Here is a 23474-nt window from a genome sequence, read left to right as displayed (position 1 = left end):
TCACTTCACTATTAATAATATAATGATGTCATATATAATAATATATAAGTCAGAGGGACCAAACTAGTACTTTTTACTTTTGCTTCTAATACTTATGTACTTTTAATTAAATATGATTTTTCAGTGGAGTATAAGGATCTGAATACTTCTCCCATCACTGTCTGCTGCACATATTTTCAAAATACACTTAATATTTTATGAAGACAACCTGTAGGTAACCAAATAAGACAAAACTTAGTGTTGCACTGTGTGAATTCATCACTCACTACACTCAAATGAGCTGTAATGGTTACCAAAACTAACGTAGAGGATGTAATTATGTGCCGATGGCGATTTCTTTGTTCAGTCATTGCTGTCTGAATATCAGCTAGTCATATGACAGCACCAGACACAATCTGGCGGAAAGAAACCCCAGAGCTTTCTTTAATACACTGCGCGGATGGCGCAGACTGTTGGTCCGCCCCTGTTGGCATTCTACGGATATTTCGCAAGAGCCGTTGGTGAATAAGTAGCCCTTCGTGCGTTGACGTAGAGCAGACGTTTTTTTTTGGTACCGAGCGGAGAGGAGATGCACACGGCACTCGAGTGAGGTAACTATATAAAAAAAAACGCATTTGTTATCATTCACTCCCACAACATGGACCCGGGCAGCGTTTCGATACAACGTGTATAGTATTATACATCACAGTTGGGAACACTGACTACTAAATATTTGACAGCATTGTTAACGTTGCTCTTTCTAGGCGGTTAGCTAATTTCCTGTGTCGTCTGCTAGCTGACGTTAGCTGGTTGAACTGTTGAAGCGTATGTGACTCTTTTTTTTTAACAGAAACAAACGGGCTGGTTGGTTTTTGGACTTGTTTCTAGGGTGGTTCTCCTGAGCCGGCTCGGTTTTTTGGATAATTGTGAATGTTGTGTGCCGGTGATTGTATCGCTTCATTAGTTTTTTTTTAGACGTTGCTGTTTTTTGTAGGCACGTTTCAATGACGAGGAAAGCTTCCTCACCACGTGCAGTGTAGCGAGCGCTGTCCATTGAGTAGACCGAGGCAGGAGGCAGGGCTGCCGGCCTGTCTCCTAAAGCAAGACTGACTTAGTTGAGTTGTGTCTGAAATGTCAGTGGTTCCGTCTTTCTGTGTAGTAGAGACTTGATGAATAGAGATTGTATTTATTTTTGTTTGATTTTTTTTTTTTTTCCATCTGAGGCCTTGGTCTCACAAATGTGAAGACATGAAACATTTGCACATAGTTGTTGTAAAAAATCATTCAAAAAGAAATATGGACAGTTGTGATAACAATGTAAATAGTTTTGTTTTTCTGCGCAATGGAGACTCAATTATTATTATTAATTTACCTAAGGCCTTGGGCTGTATGTGAATACAGTAAAACTTTGCACATAGCTGTTGAAATGGATAAAATGTTAAAAATAAAATTCTGTTGTGCTTTTTATTCTGACTTCTTTGTCTTATAACTTTTTATTAGGTCATGTGACCATCACTACAGCATGTATATTCAAATAGCTCATGTGGTGAGGATGAAAATGCTTGTAACTCACAGCACTGAATTCATATAAATGTAATTTATATTAAGAGAGTTGAGGCGCCAGTAATAGGAAAAAAAATGGCTTAGAGTCAAGAGGATTAAAGTGTAATTTTCACTGATCTTGTGGAGAATGTATGGCATGCATGGGACCCTCTACTGTGAAGTGGCTTTTGATCATATGCTAATTTAGCATTCAAGTTCAGAATCAAAACCAGGTTTATTGCCAAGAAAGTTTGCACAAACAGGGAATTTGCCTTTGTGTTGTGGTGCATAACAGTCAAAAATATACACAGAATTAAATAATCCTGAATAATATAAAAAGAGAAAAGAAAGAAAATAATAAAAAATATGTTTAATATATTTGTGAGAAGAGCTGCTACAGGTTGAAATTTTAAATCAAAGACAATGAAATAAAGCGTAATGTGTAGATGTTCATAATGTAATGTGTCGTGTTAGATCAAGAAAGAAATTTTCGACAAAAAAAGATGTAGAATATATTCTAAGTGAGCTGCTACAGGATTAAATTTTTATTTGAAGAGAATGAAATTAAATACTTAGCAGGAATGTGCAAATGTACATAGTCTAAACAGTATATGCAGTGTGCAATTAATAATATAACTGGCGTTAATGTAACGTGCCATGTTAGATCTAAAATCACAGATATGCAAGTGTAAGGTTATGAGATTTTATGTTAATATAACATGTAATGTACATGAGTGGGATAGAGTCTGTGCATTAGGGGTCCTTGACCTTGTTGATGAGGCCGGCTGCAGACAAGAAGAAACTGTTCTTGTGGTGTGACAAACCTCAGCCTCTTGCCGGAGGGCAGCGTTTCAAAGACTTTATGTCCAGGGTGTGAGGGGTCGGCCATGAACTTTCGTGCTCTCTTCAGTGTCCTGGAGGTGTGCAGGTTTTGGAGGGAAGGCGGATTGCAGCCAATCACCCTCTCAGCACAGTGGATGATACGCTGCAGTTTGCCCTTGTCGTTGGCAGTTACAGCAGCGAGTACCAGATGGTGATAAAGGAGGTGAGGATGGACTCAATGATGGCGGTGTAGAAGTGCACCATCATTTACTTTGGCAGGCTGAACTTCCTCAGCTGCCACAGGAAGTACATCCTCTACGGAGCCTTCTCGGTGAGGCTGCTGATCTCCGGGGCGATGACGATTCCCAGGAAGTGGAAGGACTCCACAGTGTCGACTGGGGAGTCACACAGGATGACGGGGGCGGGTGGGGTTGTGTTGGTATATCTCGATATAAATTTTATTGTTGATGAGCTTAATTTACAGAAAGCTTTAGAGTAAATTATTGCTAAAAGGTGTGTCATGGAAGTTCTCTAATGGATTCACAGAGAGCAGTTGTCTTTTTTTTTTATTCACGCTTATTTATAAGTTGACCTGAAAATCTGGGTAGAATAATGAACCCTAAGCAGAGCGAAACACGTCATCTATACCTCTCCCATCCCAGTATGACAAGAATAATACAAAGGAAGTTGTGTTAAGTGCTATCAGGAGATTATCACATGTTATGAGTTTTTCTATATGTTCACTGTAAGGCCTGACCGATATTGAATTTTTGGGGCTGATACCGATATCGGGAGTAAAAAAAAATTCTGATGTTGATATATCGGCCAATAATCTTTTATATACACACACACACACACACACACACACATATATATATATATATATATATATATATATATACACACACACATTTTTTGCAGTGATCCCCTCACGTGGTTATCAAACACTTGTGACAAAGATATGTAATGGAGGCATGATATTTCACAGTTTAACGGTAAACTTTATTGTATAAAATGATATCAGTGCACTGAAACAGTAAACTTCACCGGGAATTTAATAATTATAAACAACTATAAATAAATAACAAATGTTCGTATATATTAAGCTTGAATTAAGAAAAGGATCAAATATACATAAAATGCTGCCTATATAACTAAAGAAATAAAAAATAATATATACGCTGATACCAATATATCTGTGATAGGCCAATTTCAACTGATAATATCGGCTGACTAATATATCGGTCCGACTCTAGTTTGTTGTCTTTAAATGCAAAAAGGTCAATCATGTGAAAGCCCCTCAGACAGTTTACTTCTACAGTCTTCTGCAGGGTTACACAAGAGTCTACATTACACATATCTCAATTAAAACAGTATATAAGGAGTATAATTTAATCTACAAGAAGTCAAATTCCCATTACAGGTGTAATTTCTTAATAGTGTGCTGATGGAAGATCATGTGAAACAGCTGTTATTTATTACATATTGACAGAAATTCATCTTGTAAGATATGCATTTATTTGATTACGCTGAGTCACATGACATGACATTCTTATTCTGGTTCATTAAACTAATACATTTGCAGCGCAACAGTAAAATGTCAAACTGCTGGTATATGAAAACTTTTTAGGGATGCCATCCGTGATATGTAAGTTTCGCTTTTTTTTTTTTAAGGAATCTGTAAAACAAAAGTTGAACACAGTTCCCATCCTCTAGAGTATCCTCACGTTATCCTCGATGGTTTTCATGAACTTAAAAGAAAACTCCACTGATTTTTAGCATCGCGTTACAATTATTCCACTCATTCCTCCCTGTCAAAACCCGGCGCTGCTGCGTTGTAGATCTGGGTGTGTTATGCTAGTAACAGATAATGTGGCCATAAGCCGCTAGCTTCACAGATCTAATAATCTCACTTCTTTCTAACTCCACACTGTCAGATTTCTTTTCATTTTCAACCTTGATGTTCCTATCCTCAGCTGACGCTGCCTTTTATCAGACTTTGCTCAGCTCCCTCTGGAGCCACAAAAGGCCTTACACTACTTTTCTCACATATGCAGTACAATAATACGCAGAAATATGAAACAAGTTCACAAAACTCTTGCAATTGACAAAGTTCACTGTCTTAAGAGTACTAAAGTATGTTTCCATCCACTTCTTTTTTTTATTTTTTTATCCCAGCATATGTCAAACAATATCTCATTGTTTTGTAGCAGTGGTAGAAAGGTTTGACTTATTGATAAAGAAACAATAAAGACTGACAACTTATTTTTTGCTTTGCTTTCCAGTTCTACTGTAGAGAAAGAATCAGCTTCTTTCTGCCACTCACTGTTCGGTGTCTCCACTCTACCATAAAGACGGAAAAATAAACAGTGAAGGTTTGTGCAATCCATTAAATCACACATCAGTCATATAAATGTCACCTTATGTAGGACTCTAGTATTGAATCACATTTTATATTTTATTTATTTTCAGTTTGGGAAATTTGCTTAAAACGTACACGACATTTGCAAAGGAAACAATACTGCCGATTGAAACTATACATGAATCCATTTAGCTTTACTTTGGTCCAACCTAGTGGAGATAAATGATCGCTCTACTCAGTTAACAAGGTAGTTATATGTAATATAACAAGTCATTAAACTCGGTCGCAAAGCTCCATCCATCAACATCTACAAAATGTGAGCGTGTGCCGCTCGTTCACATGACGAGCTTTACAAAACACTCCATTTGTTAAGGTCATGTTTTGCTCGCATGTATTGTAGCCACAAAAATAATATTTCCATTGCGGTTTGGTGACACCTGACCCAGAATAATAACCATCTGTGTTTTCCCCCCTCAAACAGTAGCATTTTAGCTTTTTAGTGGTTAAAGCTGCAGGGGGCAGAACACATTTAATGAAAACAGAAGACATTTCATGAAATGAAATGTACTTGATAACTAACTCACAAAGTTATAAGTGGGTCATAGTATGTAGAATGACAACAGTCATCCTTTATTGGCTGTGAAAAAGCTGATCAACACAAAACAACCACAAGAATAAAAAATTACAGGTGCACTGGTTAAAGGTATACTGTGCAGGATTTTCCTAAATAAACAATGTATCGACTCATACAAAAGTAATCCCTCACAATCATCATTTATGACCCACTAGAAGCGTGTGGCGGTACATTTATCTACAGAGACTCTGCCCTCTGCCTGTATTTTCTTATCATTGGCCAATAACAGCGTGCAGGGTGTGAGGTCGGGACTCGTAGCGTGGCGACCAGGTTACATCTCCTCTGCTCTCCGCTCAGCTCTCTGTCTCCGTGTCATGGACGTATAAAGAGCCGCAGGTCCGTGTCTCTGCTTGACCGAGGGCGGGGCTGAGCTACACACACACACACACACAGAGCAGAGCAGAGAGGCCACAGCGGACAGGATGAAGCTCCGCATTCACACTAAATCTGGCGATGCGGCACCTCCCCGCAGGGTCGTGCAGGGGTTTGGCCATGTTTATTTGTGCTGTAGAACGTAACCCACAGTAAAACAATCGGAAAATAACGTTTTAGTTGTCTCTCTAGCTCTCTCGACCATCTCTGCTCTGCTCTGCTTTCGCCGTGTTCACAAACACACAGCTGTGAGATTCATGATAATATGCTGACCTGTTTGGTGACTTATCTTCTTAGTGTTAATTTTCCTGGTATTAACTGTTCTCTCTCATTAGCCGCCGTCAAATAAAGCGGACAAAGAGATATTGTGGCGTCAGGATTAGAGAAGATCCGGTCTGCTATAACACCGTTAGCTTCAGCGTCGACATGTAAATCCTCTATAGTGATTTAAATCGATTACCGCCACATATGTAACATATGTGCCTCCATTCGTGCCAAGTGGATGATTTATCTCACATTCTGTTGAACGTTAATTATATTTCGAGGACTCTAGAGTTCTCACTCAACATGCATGACATGGGAAAGGGCTTCAATTAAACGGGCACTTCAGCAAATTAGGTTTTGCATTTATTTGAAGTCGGGGCACTCACAAGAGATGGATTAAATAAAGACTGGTCAAAATTGAAGCCACAGAGGCAGAGATATCCTTACTTTTATTCTCTTAATACAAGTCAAGTTCCAAAAAACGCTCAATCTTATATTTTCCACAGCTTTTGTTAGACTCCCCTTGTTTGTTAAACGCTGCCTTTCAAACTCCACGTCCCCTGTTTGTAGCGCAGCCTTTCTGTTATAAATTAGCAGTCTCATACCCTGACGTTATTTTCTCAGACTCGACAAAGCTCCTTTTAGAGCCACAGAGGACGTTACACATCTGTTTTCTTCAGGATGAGCAGCACTCAGCATGATGAGTAAACTGGCTTGTGTGTTGAATTCCTCTTTAAGATGTAAGCCTACTTTATGATTGCAGCACAAAGCTTGAAAGTATAGCTTAAGGATATTATGTGGAGACTCGCATTTTGTCATTGTGAATTTTAAAATGCTTGCAGTGCCACATAAATACATTTTGTAATGGAGTAAACAGCCTCCAAAGGTCAGAAGGCTGCAGCCCAAGAAGTACAGTTGTGTGCAGAATGATATGGATGCATGGCAGTCCTGGGGAAGAGGCTCAGGAAACACTGACAGATGGTCCTCCTGACTATTAACTATAAACCTTGTCTAAAAAATGACATAAAGAGAAACAAGGAGAAGGTTGTTGGAAAATGTTTGAGTGAAACATTCCTTTAACCTCAGAGTGCTAGGGCTTCATTCGACATTTTTATGAACTACCATCTTTTGTTGAGCTGAAGTGCCTTTTTGCATTCATTAGTCTCTTGGTTATAAGCCAAGGTCCTAAGTGTATGTCAGGTAAAAGTGAACCAGAGCTGAAAACTAGAGATCTACTTCATCTTCCTCTTTTAAAAACTCTTATAAAATGTTACCTTACAGTGCAAAGACTCAGTGAAAAATCGCCGTTGCTCCCCGCTTCAGGTTTCAAGTAAGAATTTGTCAACATGGGCCTGGCTGCTCTGTTTGTTTTAGTGCTCGCAATGTCCACAGTCTGCTACATGTAACAGCGTTCCCACACTCCTGCTGTTTATAACACAGCCTTCAATCCAGACAGTACCATGAGGCTGTCTTCCTCAGTCTCTAGTTCGTAATCCTTCCCTAAATACTAATGTTATATTGTCCTTAATAGACAAAACATATGTGATTCTGTCACTGTGATTGAAGACAACAAGCTGAAACTGTGGTTTAAGTGATGATCAGCCTCCTACAGCCCTTTGCACTGTTAACGTCTGGAGTGAAGCTACACTAGTGAAGCAACACCTTGCTTAAGTGTAAAGACATTTATGGAGGTGTGTGCGCTTCCAAATTCTTTCCACATCAGATTTACTGCAGCAGAATATCAGAGGCCACACACAGCTGCCAGTAACACCACCGAAACTGCACTCTAGTAATTTTATTTTAACACATAATACAGTATTTTCAGTAAACATCATGGTGAATTCGAGTCATGCTAGCTAACATTTGTTAACCAGTATGTTCATTGTAACACGAGCCTTGTTTAGGTGGGACTTTGTTGACAAGAGCACCGTTAAGGAGATGTAATTAGATACACCTACCACACTGATGCAAGGTTGCACGCTGACTCCAAGCCACACAATGTATTCAAATAGAAAATGTTTTAATCCAAGTGAGGCGCACCATTGCAATATTTAGTTTTAATTACTACTCTTGGCTCGAGCACTGTATTTACTTCAGCGTGCACAGATTTATTGTTCCCTCCGCACATAAGGCTACTAATCCTGCAAGACGAGACACGGGTCAGTCCAGGGCTTTAAAATGTTTCCACAAACTCAGCCAGGATGCTTTGGCTTCCTTAAATGAAATGTTTGGCTGAAATATGTGTTTTGTTGATTTTTGTCGAAGTTTTCAGTGCAATATTTTCTCATTTGAATGACCGAGGAGGTCAAGGATAACACTGTGGCGGGGCTCGCTGATGCATTTCACACATTTCAAGTCGCTGGTTTACATCAAGACAAAACAGTGAAACGGGCAGAATGTCACAGCAGAAGTGCACATGTAGCCTTACACACACACACATATACACCATGAGAAGTTAGTCAGGTGGTTGACCTGCTCAAACACACATACACATACACATTCCCTCTCTGAGCCTCACTCCTCCCTGCACAAATTAGTGAAGTCACTGGACTCAAAACACTCAACCTGTTACTTATGTTGGTGCTGGGGTGAACATTTTGTAACTCCTGTCTTTTTTTTATTTATTTTTTTGGGCTTATTTGTGACTAGAGGTAAGCATCACTCTGTGTTTTGCCAAGATGTTATTCCTCTTCCATCTGCACAGCGTCCTCTTCAGCTGATTGTTCTGTTTACTTGTCTGTAACTCGTCCGGCCTCGCGGTCTTAAACTCTTTTCGCACTGTGACGAACATGCTTCCAGGCCACAGAGCATCAGCTATGCACCTGCGTCTTGCCACAGTGATCTCTCGCTGTTATGCATCACAACTCCTTGATTCCACCCGAGGAATTCAGGACTATATACAGCATTTTCCATCAGCGACACTGTCTAAATGACTCCAGTGGCTTCGACCTGCAAAACCTTGAGCTTGATGTCGTGTAAAGGGGCTGTCTGACTCGGTAAGAAGTTCAGAGAAGTTGTGGCCTGTTTAGATGAGTTTTTTTTATTTGAACCTGCATGTGTCATGGTAGCCCAAAGCCTAATTTAACACCACAGTGGGCTGCAGACTATTTGCTGCACAATATAGTGTACATTTCTCTCTCACAGCCTACTTGGAAAGGTTTGACTTCTTCGTCATTTATTTGTCTTCTGAGTCAGTTGATGGGAGGTGTGTTCAGGATCAGCTCCTCCTGAAACATATCACCTACCAACTGTGCTGTTAAAAGATAAAGGCTGTCTACATTTCTGTGAGTATGTCAGGTACTTGAGTCAGGAGATTTACAGATCTACCACACAGCTTATGACAAATTCCACAGAATAGCTACTCTTAATCAGAGGATTGCTAGTTTGACATGTCAAAATGGCTACTGTGATCATTGTGTAGGTGTTTTGCAGAGATGGGGTGTGGTTGTCCATGTTACAATAAAAGCAGTATATCCTGTAAATACTGGGCGTGTACTTATACTTACCTGCACTTCTTGTAGACAGTTGAGCTAAGCTGTAATGATTTCATATTCTGTCTGGCAGTGTTGGTAATGTTTGCGTCTTAGGTGATCTGATCACAAGTGGATTCTAAGAACAGGTGCGATTGCTCAGACCACCTCCAAAGGTGGTCTGATCGCAATGCGTCCACCTGTGGAGGTGATCTGGGCCGCATGTGGCCACATTCTTTTAGCAGTGTAAACGCAATGTGTCCTGGGCCACATTGAAGGACCGCCTACTCGGCTGACGTCCAGGCACAGGACGGGCATTGCTGTCTTCCGGTCCGTGTGCGCTCCGCCCAAAGTGTGAATTAAAAAAACCAAATCCACCTCCCATTTTTCCCGTTCCCCTAACCTGTTTTCGTCTTCATGCCGACAGTTGTAATAGAAATTAAACCAAAACCAGAAAATAACTTGTTTTTCTAAGCTAATCATTGCTGGATAGTTTCCTCTGTCCTGTCAAGTTGCTGACTACAGTTTTAGTTTTGCTTCGCTGCTCGACATAATGATCTCAGGATTTATCAGGAGGACGGCTGCTGTTTCACTGGATGAACCTGGACTGTGTGTGTGTCACACTGACCTTTTGGATGCGTTGAAGAACACAGAACATTAATTAACATAAGATCCGGACCGATCCTGTCGGCGTGTCTGGAGATTTAAATATCAATGAAGTTACGCTGCTGTGACTTGTGCGTAAATGCGCACAGTGTCTCTCAATGGGAAGATCGCTGCATATAACTCTATATTTGTTATATATATATAAATATACATATATATAATTTTGTGTACAGACGCAACGCAAGAGCAAATCAATAGGATGGGCGTTTGATTTTCTGACTGTGTATTTGTTTATCCTGTTGGACGGAGGGTACACGGACCCCCGCTCCTCCCGCCGTACGTGTTTATTTGCATATAGAGCGGGGAAGTGAGCGGTCACTCGAGGCGCATGTTAATGCCAGGTGTAAACATGGCTACTGTGCAGCCTCATCAGTGCTGAATGAATTCTTAGGAGACACTGTGTTAGGTGAGCTGAAAACAGTTCGCACACTGTTATTTTTCAATCTTTCATGCATTTCATGATCCTACAGCTGATCGTCATCCTCCAAGACTTCCACAGACCATCTGCTTGTGAGCCGGATCCATGTGGTAGCTGACATCTGCCCCGTCTTGCGAGCCTCAGGCCCTGCTAAGAAAACCTCCAGTCTGACATGTTTGTATTTTTCAGACTCATGAACAAATTGTGATTTTACTCCCCACTTAGTGCAAGCTTTTGGTCATATAGCTTCCTGGCTCAGCAGTATGGATAAAGAAATGGAAACTTTGTTTTTTCCGAAGCCCCGGGGAACTGCCTTGCTTTTGTGGGGATTTATTACATTTCGAAAGGTCATAATAATGTGCCCGCATGGAAAACCATATGTACATTTATTGCATTTTAAATGCACACTGTGTTTTGTTTTTAAAGTTATAGTACCCTAATGTGAAGGAAAATTGCCACTCAAAACAGTTTATTTGAAAGTAGTTTGGATCTGGTTCTAGGGTGGAAAAATATCCACAAAGTACCCATGTGGGATATGGATGTCAAAATTGGCCAAAAATGAGGTTAGATTGGGCTATTTCTTCAAAAATAACACATAGATTGGAACCATTTGAATATCTATTTTTGTGCATTATGTCCATAAGAGGGCAAACCAATACAATGAGAGACATAACTACTTGTATTGGTATATTTATTTCAACATAAACATGTCTTTTAAAATATCTACATACCTACACATCCCACAATAAATAAATAAAATGTCCCTTACTGTAAAACTTGAATGATTCGTAATCGATATGTTATTCGATATTCTAATTTTTATACAGGTTAAGTAATATATTCATACCGGTTATCAAAATCTGAAGTATTTCCAAACTGGGCTTTTTTAGATCCCTCAGAGTGCAAATCAGTCTCTCTGCGGCCGAGTCGGGATGTGAACTCTCTGCCGTTGTTGTTGAATTATTCGCATGTTTCAGCTCGACCTTCGTTTCATTTTCAATCAATGAAAGTGACGTTGTGTGACTCCCGTCCTTCACGCAGAGCATTCAGTGCAGCGGCCCACACGAAAAGTCGTGAGACAAACAGCCGCGCTAGTGCTGCTTTTTTTCCCCACAATTGAATGTCTGTTTCTTTCAATTCAATTATATAATTGAGTTTAGAATATTTGTTGACAGCCCTACCATGGGTTAATTAAATTCATATAAAACCCTCATCAAGGCAACGTAAACTGGTTGCCTCTCTTTGCTGAAAACCTCAGGATCAGTGGCAAAAGATCAGACCGTATTTATCTACTTATCTTTGACTTGTTTTGCAACAATAAATATGCCATTTTTTAAATACCAGAATAGATTTAAGGCTTCATTCCTTTTTCTGTTTCCCTGCAGACACCGGCTTGAGACTTTGATAAGAAGGATGTGTATGGTCGTGTGAGAATCATATGAAGCAGCTTAAGGGCCAAAGTCAGTTTTTTTTTTTTTTTCCCCCCTTGAAAGAAAAAAAACAGGGTTCCTGTTGTCATCAATGACCTGGAAAAGACGTGGCACAATTTTTTTGAGCACATAGCAATGTATAGAGAAATGTTTCAGAAATGTCAAAAATGAGATTATTTCAAGTTTTATAGCAGAAGTTTTCCAACTATTCAACTTTGTTTATTAGTTTTATCGACAGTTAGAAAATATGTTAAAGAAAAAAATCAAAAGACAACCTCGAATGGCTAAAAATGTCTAATAACAGCCAGATAAACATGATTAAACTGAACATTAAAGGAGAGAAAAAAACAATAACTTCTTAACTTTAATGTTTTCCCTGCAAATTGCCGTTAAACTCTAACATACAGTATCCAGTGGAGAACTCAGTGAGGTGTCCTTGCAACTACACAGTAAATAATGAAAGGAAAAAGCCTGTTAACTACGCGCTCCAGTGCCACGGTTTCGTCCTCCATAAGTCCTCACACATGTCCAGTAAGGACTTATTATTCCAGTCTTCCCCAGCGGATGCTCTTCCATGTCACCAGCCGTCATCAGCTGTCTTTTCCAACTGTTGCAACAACATTTCTATTGCTTGTTCTTTGTATCTCAGGTCAAGGATAGTTACCAAACAATACAGGGGCTCTGTATTAATGTGACGGGATTGCTGTTTTACCGCCTCCAGGCGAGTGTCCTTCAATGTTTTGACAAACTGGTCTGAACTTTCTTTTTTCACCTGATGTTTCAGCAGTTCAACAGAACGGATCACGTCAGCTGTTGTGGCTGTAGCAGTTTTTAAGTATTTAAAATTTAGCTTTAGTCGCTTTTTTTAGTCTGGATTTAGGCAGTGGAACTCCGTTTTAATTTCAGTCTAATTTTAGGCAATGTTTTAGCCATAATTTTCATGATACTGTAATAGATTTGACTGAAGGATATTTCTCCTGACAGTAAAACTTCCATTGAGAAGTAAACACACCTCGAACTATGTGTTCAGTCATCTAGGCTGCAAATGTGTTATTGACTTACTGAACTTCTTTCATATATCATAGAAAAATTAATGTCTACAGTTTATTAGTCCCAGTGGAAACACCGTCAAAGACACTTCTTTGGCAAAATACAGTTTTAAGGTGCAGCCCAGGCAGCGACCCCCTGCTCCTCCATAGCTTTAGCCACATTACCTACATTATCCCATATCGCAACCTGCACATTCTTTTTTGCCAAATTTCACCGTCTGAGCATGTATTTGAACGTGATAACGTGTTCAGAATAGCCTGCTTCAGCTCCAACTCTTCCATCAGCTGCTGAGCAGTTAATCTGCTAGTGGCGCTAAAATCAGATATCCATATGTGAGTTGTAAAGCCAGTGTGTCACGTGTCTGTTGTAAATATGTGTGGCGCTGATAACAGAGAAGGTTGACACGCCTACAAAAAAAAAAATAGCAGCAGGTTTGCAAATGTTCAATCAGTCAGCAGAATCCACGATCCACAACCAAAAAGGGTGAATCATCAAGTACCATGAACTCAATTATCATGTTGTACTGAATCCCCACAAGGTGGCTGTATAAACCAGGTAAATGAGGGACAATGAAGCTACTTTGGTGTTTTGTGACCATGGTTTACTGTATTTGCTCTCAGTCATATTTTTTTTGGAGCAGACTTCATCTACCAAACTTTTCAACAAAGTTTTCACACCACTGCTAATGAGCTAATGCTAATGTGACGGTTTATACTGATTTATGTCGGTTTTACTGTTATATCGACCTACTTTTGTCTATTATTGTGATTACTGTGTCTGTCTTTCTAACCGGAGGCCCACTGTAGACATTTCAGTCCTTCTAAACTTCACACTTGTCCTTGGTAAATTTCCTGCACTTCTCAAATGCCTCCTGGATCGACACGGCTGCACCTGCTACTCATGTTTTCTTGCTAACGCTAGCGGCTTCATATTCTTTAAATACATCGTCGCCGTGACATGTGTTTTAAATAACCGAATGAATTTGTAGCATAGAAGTTGGTCACGCTCTTCCCTCCTCGTGCTACTTCAGCTGAACATTTAGTACATTTCGCAAATCCTCTTGACTTCTCCTGAAACTGAAAAACATCCATCGCAGTGTCACAGGACTGCAGCTGTTTCAAGGAAAGTCTCCACATGATTGGATGTAATTAATGGCTGAAAGTCCGTTATCGGAATAATTTCCTAATTAAGCAGAGGATAATATATTGGCCACCATATCACGCATCCCTATTAGGAGTAGTTGTTGTGATTCTGATTAGGCTGACAGATGCTACTTTAAAATTGAACCAGGCATCTATGTGTTAGTTTCAGGCTTTGTGTTGGTGTTCAACAAGCATCCAAACTTTTGTTTTAGGCAGCTTTGAACTTTTAGCTCCGCATTGTTGAGACAGCAAGAGGAACTGAAAACAGCTGATTTTTTTTTTTTTTTTTTTTTTTACAGGGCAATACAAGTGACCAACATGAAAACAAACACACACACAAACAAAAAAAAAACCATATGACACACCACAAGACAAGAGGGAGAACTAGACTCAAAAACAGCAGCAACAATAACAACAACAAGAACAACGAAAAAGCAAGCAAGCAAACAAACAAACAGATAGATTTTTCTTTGTGGTACACATATGTTGAGGTGTTTGTGTGTGTAGGTTTCTTGTGTGAAAGATATAGAGAAAAGAGAAAGCCTAAGGGGGAGACAGTAAAGGAAGAAAGAAAGAGAAAATAAATAAATAACATAGCAACAATGCAGCTTGAAGGGCATCTCTGGTTGGGCTCCAAGGACAAAGAGGCGCCGGGGTGGAACTGGGGTGGATCAGGTCAGGACAGCTGGGTCAGGAGAGAATTTAATGTATTTATTTTTTTTCTGTTTTATTTATTATTTACATACAAATTATTTTTAGTGATTACATTTGTTCTGTCTTATCAGCTTGTCAGTCATCTGTAAAGCACTTTGAATTACACTAACCTGTATGAAAGGAGCTATGCAAATATACAAAGATTGATTGATTGATTAGTATACAAAGTTTGATTGATTGATTGATTGATTGATCAGTACACAAAGTTTGATTGATTCTGTCTTATCAGCTTGTCAGTCATCTGTAAAGCACTTTGAATTGCACTAACCTGTATGAAAGGAGCTATGCAAATATACAAAGATTGATTGATTGATTGATCAGTACACAAAGTTTGATTGATTCACTGATAGCAACAACAACACTTCCAGCCCTGAATACTTATAAGTAGAGACACCACCATTGCAAATGTAAACTGACTAAAAAACCACAAAATCCTCACTCGCCAGCCTGTGAATTTATCAGCCTGCGGAGTCGTTCTCTGTCGCAGAAATTGTCGGATCGTTGGTGCGGACTCTTCTTAATTGATTTGTTCAGGAGAGCAATCGAGGGCAGCACAGTCTGGGTCTGGAGTCTTCCCACAACAACGCTGTCAGCTTGTAGGAGGTTGCATGATTTTTTATTGAAAAGTCAATAAAGGCAGTGAATGCAAATTGTACTGTAGTGAAAGTTGTAAACGGAAATTAAGTATCAAGACTGCGCTAACACATACAGTAGATTATAGATCTTCCTGTCAGGACGTTCTTGTACTAATTTGCGACAACACGAGCACTGCTTCAGGTAACCTGCGTCAATGGCACCTCTCCAAAGTAGTGCTATGCAACTTTATTTAAAGTAAAACTTATCTCTCCATTTTATTTTATTTTTTTTCCACAGTGCATGTATCAGAAGAATCGGAAAACCCCCTCATACACTAGCATCAGGACTGGGGGCCAAGCAGGAGGAAACATATTACGGTGAGTAACCAACTCGGTGTGTGTTTTACAGTATAATGATGGGATTATTTGCTTGTCTTACATCATGATGACTCAGGGAAATGAGTTCATGTAATGTGCCATTCCCTGCATTATTACACCTTTTCATGGAGACAAACATTTGGCCGTGCAGTGTAGTGTCATTTATTATATTGCTGTGAATGTATGCACAAAAAAGTTGAGAGAATTTCTTTTTATGTGCACTCAAAAAAATTAATCTGTACTGCTTACTTTTTAGATTTGGGTTTGTGTAACTTACTAAATAAAGATTCTCTTGTTTCCTTCAAACACAAACAAAGACTCTAATCAGGAAAACACAGCAGGCTCTGTTGGTGGAGAGAGGGTGTGCTCTTAAAAATAGGCCCTGCTTTTGCCTCATCCTATCTGCTGTGAGGTTCATAGGTCACTGCCGTCTCATGTTTATAAACACTGTTTTGCCGACAGCCGTGAAGTAGGTTTGTAACCACACTTAATGTGTCTGCAGCCTTGAATCAGGACACCATCATACGCTGCTCCTTAACCAAACTTAATTTCACACACACACTACTCGTTGAAGGGCGTGCAGCGGTAAGTAGCCTGGCTTTCAGTTTCTTTATGCAGTTTCAAATGTGAAACGTTTGCTACTGTTTAAGGCTACATGAGGTTCGTGGTTTATAATCTGGATGAGTCGTTATCAAAGTCAAGAAGTTGTTTGTGGCTGTTTTTTTTCCACACAAAAAATGTGTAATTTGTAAAAAAAATAAAATAAAATAAATTTTTTTTTTTAATAATCTGCATTTTTTACTTTTTGTACTTAACCTATTACTTTTAAAGTGTTGATAATAAACACTACTTACACAAGCTCTTGATCTTGGATATGGAGGAGGAAGTCCATAACGAGCTAATAGTCATTAGCTGATAAGCTAAGTTGATGTCGTCTGCACAATGATCAAGGCTTTTTCAAGGCTTTGAAGAATAAACAATGGCTTTGTTTTAGCAAACTGAATCACAGAAGTTTCTCTGTCAAATATTTTAGCAGGACTGATATGAGTGTCGGGGACTGAAATGTTTTGGTTTGGTAGATATTAGATGGAAGTGTTTTCTGCTGAACTGTAAATAGAGTGAGAACAGCTCATTGTAAGTTTATCACCAGTGTGGTCTGTTGTGTGATAACATCTGAGTAATCTTGTTTGAGTAAGTTTGAGATCCTCTTGAGTTTTGTCGTACAAATGATTGCTTCTTTTAGGTTTCCAGAAAGAAATCAATGCACCTATAATGTGCTCTTTTGTGCTGTTGCTGCTTCCACAAACCTACAGTACGTGCAGTTTGTTGATACTGTGAAAGAAAATTGAATAGTAGGTTATCATTTTATAAATCTTTTGTATATATGTTACAAATGTTTTCAAACTAAGGAGTCAATGTTTGTTATCAACTGAATGTGATGTAATGTCATCGTCATTTTGGGGACACATGTTGGTGAAGAAATCCTACTCCTAGGCTAGTTGAACTCTTGAACCTGTTTCTATCTGAGGATTGCTTGCTGACCTCTGGGGTTAGCTAGAGATATCTTTGTCTTAAGCCTACTGTTTTAGAGACCATACTTGTTTGTAAGAAGGTGTAACGGTTTGTGGAAGTGTCCATTTAGGGACCAGACTGTTTTTAGCTTTGCTTCTAAAGCTGTCTAGTTTGAGTTCACAATCTTTAGAGAAAGGGCTGGCTTTAGGGAAAGGGCCAGCTGAACAACATGCTCTCTCTCCAAAAATACAAGAAGATTGTATTTTTGTTTGTGTTTGGACATTTGTATAATTGTTACTGATGATGTGATGGATTGTACAGTGTTTACAACTGCTTCAACAAGTAACAATGTTTAATGCTTTCTTTATGTCTCCACGTGCCTTCTTTCTCGAGAAAAAATTTCCACAACAATACTCGCCTTAAACAACTGCGAGGGGGATCTATCTCCCTCTTTGTCTTTAACCTTCAGCCCAGTATCTGCGGTCCGCACAACACAGATCTATATCCCTCGTGACGTACATGCTGTAAATCTAGTAGAAACTTTGCTAACAAGCTGACTGCCAAAGGCCTGTTCACATGTGTGTGTCTGGTCTCTGCTGTGTGCCATCTTACCATCACCCTGCAGTATTCCTCATCTAACCTCTCTTTACTCCTCTCCGCCCCCTCCCCTTATGCATCAACCACCCACAGGTTTCACAACAGATCTTGTGAGGATCATTTGACTGGAATGATATTGCTGCTTCAGGCTTTTTGGAGTTGTGGGGTGGAGGGGTGAGGTGGGAGGGGTGAGGGTGGGGGGGGCAAGCAATTTGTTTTCTCTGAAGAGAGTTTATTGTGCTCCAGTAAGCCCCCCCCCCCCTTTCTCAGTTATTAGATCTGTTATTCTAAGCTTAAGGTAGCAGTTTATGCAGTTTGAACGTTGTATTTATGTGCGATGTGCAGGCTTATTATCCCAATTCTCTCTGTGTTTCTTTATAATTATATGTGAACTACCGCTGACCCTGTCGCTCTGATGAGGCTTTTTAGAGCCAATAAGATACCAGTGGTTCCTGTTCATAACATTTGTTTACACAGTGCTCCCACCTATGCGTCCACATAAAAGCTACTTTACCTCTGTTCTTTTACTCATGATAATTTTGAGTTTTGGACTCCATACAGCAAAACATTATGAATTCCTCATAACTAGGACTAATTTTAGAAGTGATCATGTGAGGATATACTGTTACATCCAACAACTGTGTCCTTTCTACTTTGATCCATTATTCAATATTGTAGTTCCTTAAATTTAAGTGCAATCTCATTGTGATGATTTGATCACTGTGTTATGAGGTTGCAAAAATTCTGCTGTCCAAGTAATAAAAAACTAAACTTATTTTAAGTTTTTGTTTGACACATGAAGAGTTTTTGCTGATGTAATGCATAAACAGGCACATTAATATGATTATTGTTGGTGATTTTTGCACACATTTGCCATTGCATGATATATTAATATGAATATTGAGATGAACAGTGTAGCCCAGCTCAACTTTCAATATTCTGCTAATGTGGACAAAATCATTTTTACCGAATTAAATCAGCCTTCTAACGCTAACATACATCCATTTATGTTGCTTCTCGGGCGCCATTTTTGCCTTCGTGGTTTCAAAACTGGATGATAAGATGTGGAGCAAGTTGTAGCTGCTAGAAAATAACTTTGAACTCTTTAGTTAGCTTTATGAGTTTCCTGCCTTCCTGACTGCATCACTAATGCCACGTACAAAACTCTGATGTGCAAAACACTTGAGATTTCAAAATTCGGGCATTTTGAATCTGAGGTCAACAAAGCAATCTGCGTCTGTGTAACACTAGTCAGGAACATAAACTTGGCAGTAAAAACAAATCTGTCAAAACCGTTTACTTGGTTGCTTCATCTATTTTATAATTGTTTATTTCTGACTGACAAATTTTAATACCACAGAATAAGTTTGTTATAATAATGTAAGAATAACAACTGATGTCTAGTTGAATAGAGAATCTTTGTTCATTACCACGGAAACAAATTTCTCCACATTTAATTATCACTTTGTCAAAACAAAACAAAACAAATTCTGACCCTGGAAACAATTAAAAAAATCATTTTGGATTCATAATTACTTTTCTGTTTTGGCAGGGGACCAGAAGTTAGAGGACAATGCGAGTCCACGTGCACACCAAGTTCTGTTTCCTGTGTGTGCTCACCTTCCTCTTCCACCAGTGCAACCACTGCCACGGAGAAGGGCACCATCCACACAATGAACATCAACATGCCGACCATAAAAACGCCCACAGTGACCTCCAGATTTCTGAGGCTCCGTACATGAGAGGAGCCACTCTGTCCCCTGAGTCCAAGAGTCCCGAAGGGGACGCTCTAGAGGAGGAACAACGCTTCTACATCCAGCAGCTGTTCAGGCGTTACGGCCAGAAGGACCGGCTGGATTTCCAGGGATTTCAGAGTCTGCTGTTTAGCTTGGGTCTGGGTGAAGTCAAAGTAGTGGATGTGGAACATGAAGATCTGGGCCATGACCATGTAGCCCACCTTGACCTCCTGGATGTGCAGGAGGGGCTTCACTCACATTCATCCACCAATGACGACCAGGGTGAGGGTCACAGCCACGGGCGTGGTCATAAACACCACAAGGCCAGCTCGCGTGCAGGACATAATCATGATCACACCAAGATGGAAGACAGTGGCCGTAAACATGCACATGGACATGTGCAGGACGCACATGGTCATGATCACACACATGACAAAGATGAGCACAAACATGAGCAGGTCCAGGTGCAAGCTATCCACAAGGACCTGTCTTCTCAACCTCACAGTGACCACGGCCACAGTGATCACGACCACAGTGATCACGAACACGACCATAGTGATCACGACCACAGTGACCACGGCCACAGTGATCATGACCATAGTGATCACGACCACAGTGACCACGGTCATAGTGATCATGACCACAGTGACCACGAACATGACCATAGTGATCACGACCACAGTGACCATGGCCATAGTGATCACGACCATGACCATAGTGATCACGACCATAGTGACCATGGCCATAGTGATCACGACCACAGTGATCACGACCACAGTGACCACGGCCATAGTGATCACGATCACAGTGATCACGATCACAGTGATCACGACCATAGTGACCACGACCACAGTGACCACGACCATAGTGATCACGACCATAGTGATCACGACCACAGTGATCACGACCACAGTGACCACGGCCATAGTGATCATGATCACAGTGATCACGATCACAGTGATCATGATCACAGTGATCACGACCATAGTGATCACGACCATAGTGATCACGACCACAGTGATCACGATCACGACCACAGTGACCACGACCATAGTGATCACGACCACAGTGATCACGACCACAGTGACCACGACCATAGTGACCACGACCACAGTGACCACGACCACAGTGATCACGACCACAGTGACCACGACCATAGTGACCACGACCACAGTGACCACGACCATAGCAACCACAACCACAGTGATCACGACCACAGTGACCACAACCACAGTGATCACGACCACAGTGATCATGAAAACGATCGTGTCAATCAAACGCAGACCAGCACAGACGTTCCTCCCATCAACCAGCAACAGCCGCCCTCCGCCCAGCTGGAGCCGTCCCAGGTCCCTCAGGAGACGCAGTCTTCTCCTGCCCCGACAGAAAGCCGGACCAAGAGGACAAGAAACCCAGGGGGGGGCAAAAGACAGCGGGGAAGAAACAAAACAAATGGTCACGGAAACGGTCAAAGCCATTCTCACAAAGATAAGAGAGAAGCACCAGTGGAGCCTGTTACCCCGACCCCACCAGCTCTCTACCTGTCTGGTCATTCAGGGGGATTGTCCCATCAGCACGAGGAGGTAGGACTTCAGTTATAAACAAATTCAGAGAAATGTCCCCGTTCTCTGTTTTGGTGTCCTGTTTATGACCTTAGCAGTAATACAAAGACTAAAGTTAGTTCCGTAGCTTAGTCAGATTTCATACTTCAGTATTTGATTTTCTTTCTTTCATGCTAACTTTTTTCCGTTTACTCTGACCAGTTTTTGTTTAAGAAGTTTGTTTCACTGTACAAAGAATTCTGGGATTGAAATACAGAGTCCTTCTTGTTACTACTAGTCTGTTCTTAAGTTCTTTTTAATCAATTGGGTTTCAGGAACATCTGAGAATTTAGTCTCTGAGTATTTTTGATCACTTATGACACATCCCTTAAAATTATTTTGTTGTTTTTTTTAAACAAAAACATCTTTGGCTTCGTATCTAGAAAATCCTTAAACATTTAAAATGATCAAATGAAGCATTTACCCTATGTAGGTTTGAAACATGACTGTAATAAATCTGCTGTGTGGAATACTGTATGTCTGTCTAGGTTTTCATGGGGGAAAATAAAATTGACCACTGAAACTTAGACCTAAGGAATCTTTGCTTTTACAGCCACTTTTCAAGTTTAGAGGGATTGAACATTTGTTGTTCAAAAGATAAATTTAGCATGAAACACCAAGTAGCAATTTTGTTTTATTACCTCATGTATTACACAGTCAGTGGTTTCTTTCCCTCAAACTGTACTGTCTCCCTCTCCTCTCAGTGTTTGAACCTGACTCAGCTCCTCAACTACTACGGCCTGAGTCCCGAATCGCTCATCTCCCCCAGCCAGTTCACCTATCTGTGTCCGGCTCTGCTCTACCAGATTGATACTCGCGTCTGCATCCGCCATCAGAGGAACGTAGAGCAGGAAGCCTTGGAGCCCGTCAATTCCGGTAAGAGCCAAGTATCTTATTGATCCGATCCATTTCGACTAAAAGAGACAACAACAACACAACAATAATTTCAGAAGGTGTCAACCTCAACGGTGCTAAAAGCCCTTCAGAACTCACTCGGGGTTTACACATTAGAATACGGCTACAGCCAAGAGACAGATAAAAAAAGCTCTTAGGTTGTCGTTTGGGGTATTCTCATCCCTCTGTTTTACAGTGAGATTATGAAGGGAAGGAAAAGTCAATGCTTATCCTCATTATACATGTCAGGGGTTTGAGGTTTTCCCTGTGCAGTAAGCTCTTGACCTAACCAGTGTACTGTATAAAACTGACAAAAGAAGGTTTGATTTTTGCATTGACAGCGTGTTGACGACAAATGTTCTCTCGGGTCGCCTGAGCAGCACCTCGTCCGCTCCGCTTTTTCACTGTAGAGGAAACGCGTAGCCGGGCTGTCAAAGGTTTAGACTGGAAGAGAAAACCCTGTCACTGATGAACAACCATGATCCGCAGGAGATTTAAGATTTTCACACACGGATTTCCAACGTCAATTTTATTAGTATCCCAAAGGAAATTTGGCGTAAAACACACAGGTCACAAGAATATACTGATGTCGATGAGCTGCAACAATCAATAGTCAAGGACATAAAAGGCAATAAAGAAAAAATATATAATATCAAAAATAATGAAGAAAAATAGAGTATTTAAATAAAGCTATATAAGAAAATAAAAAGAGCAGCAGATCAAGCCAAAGATAGAAACCCTACTACCACTGGGTACATAAAAAGTTGAATATAAAATGAAGACAGAAGGTGGAAGAAAGAAATAAAACAGTGAGATATTATTATAGATGGATATTATTAAAACACTGAAATAATGGATGAACTAACAGTAAAACTAGTGTTAGGGCAACATGTATAGTGATAAGAATTTGGTCTCAAAGTACAAAAAAGTCAAGTGTAAGTTATCGTCTTTATCTGGTGCCGTCGGCCAGAGGAAACCTTCATCTTCATTAGCGGGAAACCACAGAAACCTGGAGCTCCTCTCTCTGGTGGCAGAAACCTGAATAATAGGATGTTTATTTGACCTAATCAAGACATATTTTCTCCTGATAAATACTGAAGTGAACCAGGAAATGTAACCATAGTCCCCAAGGTTTTCCCACTATTGTTTGCTGAATCTTTTCTCATTTTCAGTACATCAATAGGGCAGTGGGCGAGGATGACTTCTTTTTTCTCATTTTCTGCTATCCTGAGCAACAGTAAACACTCCCCAGAGCATAATTTGAACGCTGACATTAGTTTTAAAAAACAGGATATTGAAAATCAGGCCCAGTTCCT

The 23474-nt window shown here is 40.2% G+C and overlaps 1 protein-coding gene across 6 annotated transcripts in view; it reads left to right on the top strand.

Annotated features, from left to right (window-relative positions):
* Nucleotides 1-491: 491 nt before the first annotated feature.
* The window catches only part of slc39a10 (solute carrier family 39 member 10), a 35874-nt gene continuing 12891 nt past the window's right edge, over nt 492-23474 (top strand). The window contains exons 1-5 of one of the 6 annotated variants that reach the window (XM_044366566.1): nt 495-590; nt 4629-4718; nt 15739-15818; nt 19480-21246; nt 21969-22140. In XM_044366566.1, coding sequence (XP_044222501.1) covers nt 19501-21246; nt 21969-22140 — 1918 coding nt within the window. In that variant the 5' untranslated portion in view covers nt 495-590; nt 4629-4718; nt 15739-15818; nt 19480-19500. Of the gene's footprint in view, nt 591-4628; nt 4719-10581; nt 10704-12217; nt 13565-15191; nt 15643-15738; nt 15819-15848; nt 16404-19479; nt 21247-21968; nt 22141-23474 lie in introns of those variants that run through there. The other 5 variants (XM_044366567.1, XM_044366565.1, XM_044366570.1 and 2 more) reach the window with 5 other exon arrangements.

This window comes from Thunnus albacares, chromosome 11, assembly GCF_914725855.1.
Source record: "Thunnus albacares chromosome 11, fThuAlb1.1, whole genome shotgun sequence".
NCBI classification, from domain to species: Eukaryota; Metazoa; Chordata; class Actinopteri; order Scombriformes; family Scombridae; genus Thunnus; species Thunnus albacares.
This window is presented reverse-complemented; position numbering and strand designations above follow the sequence as displayed.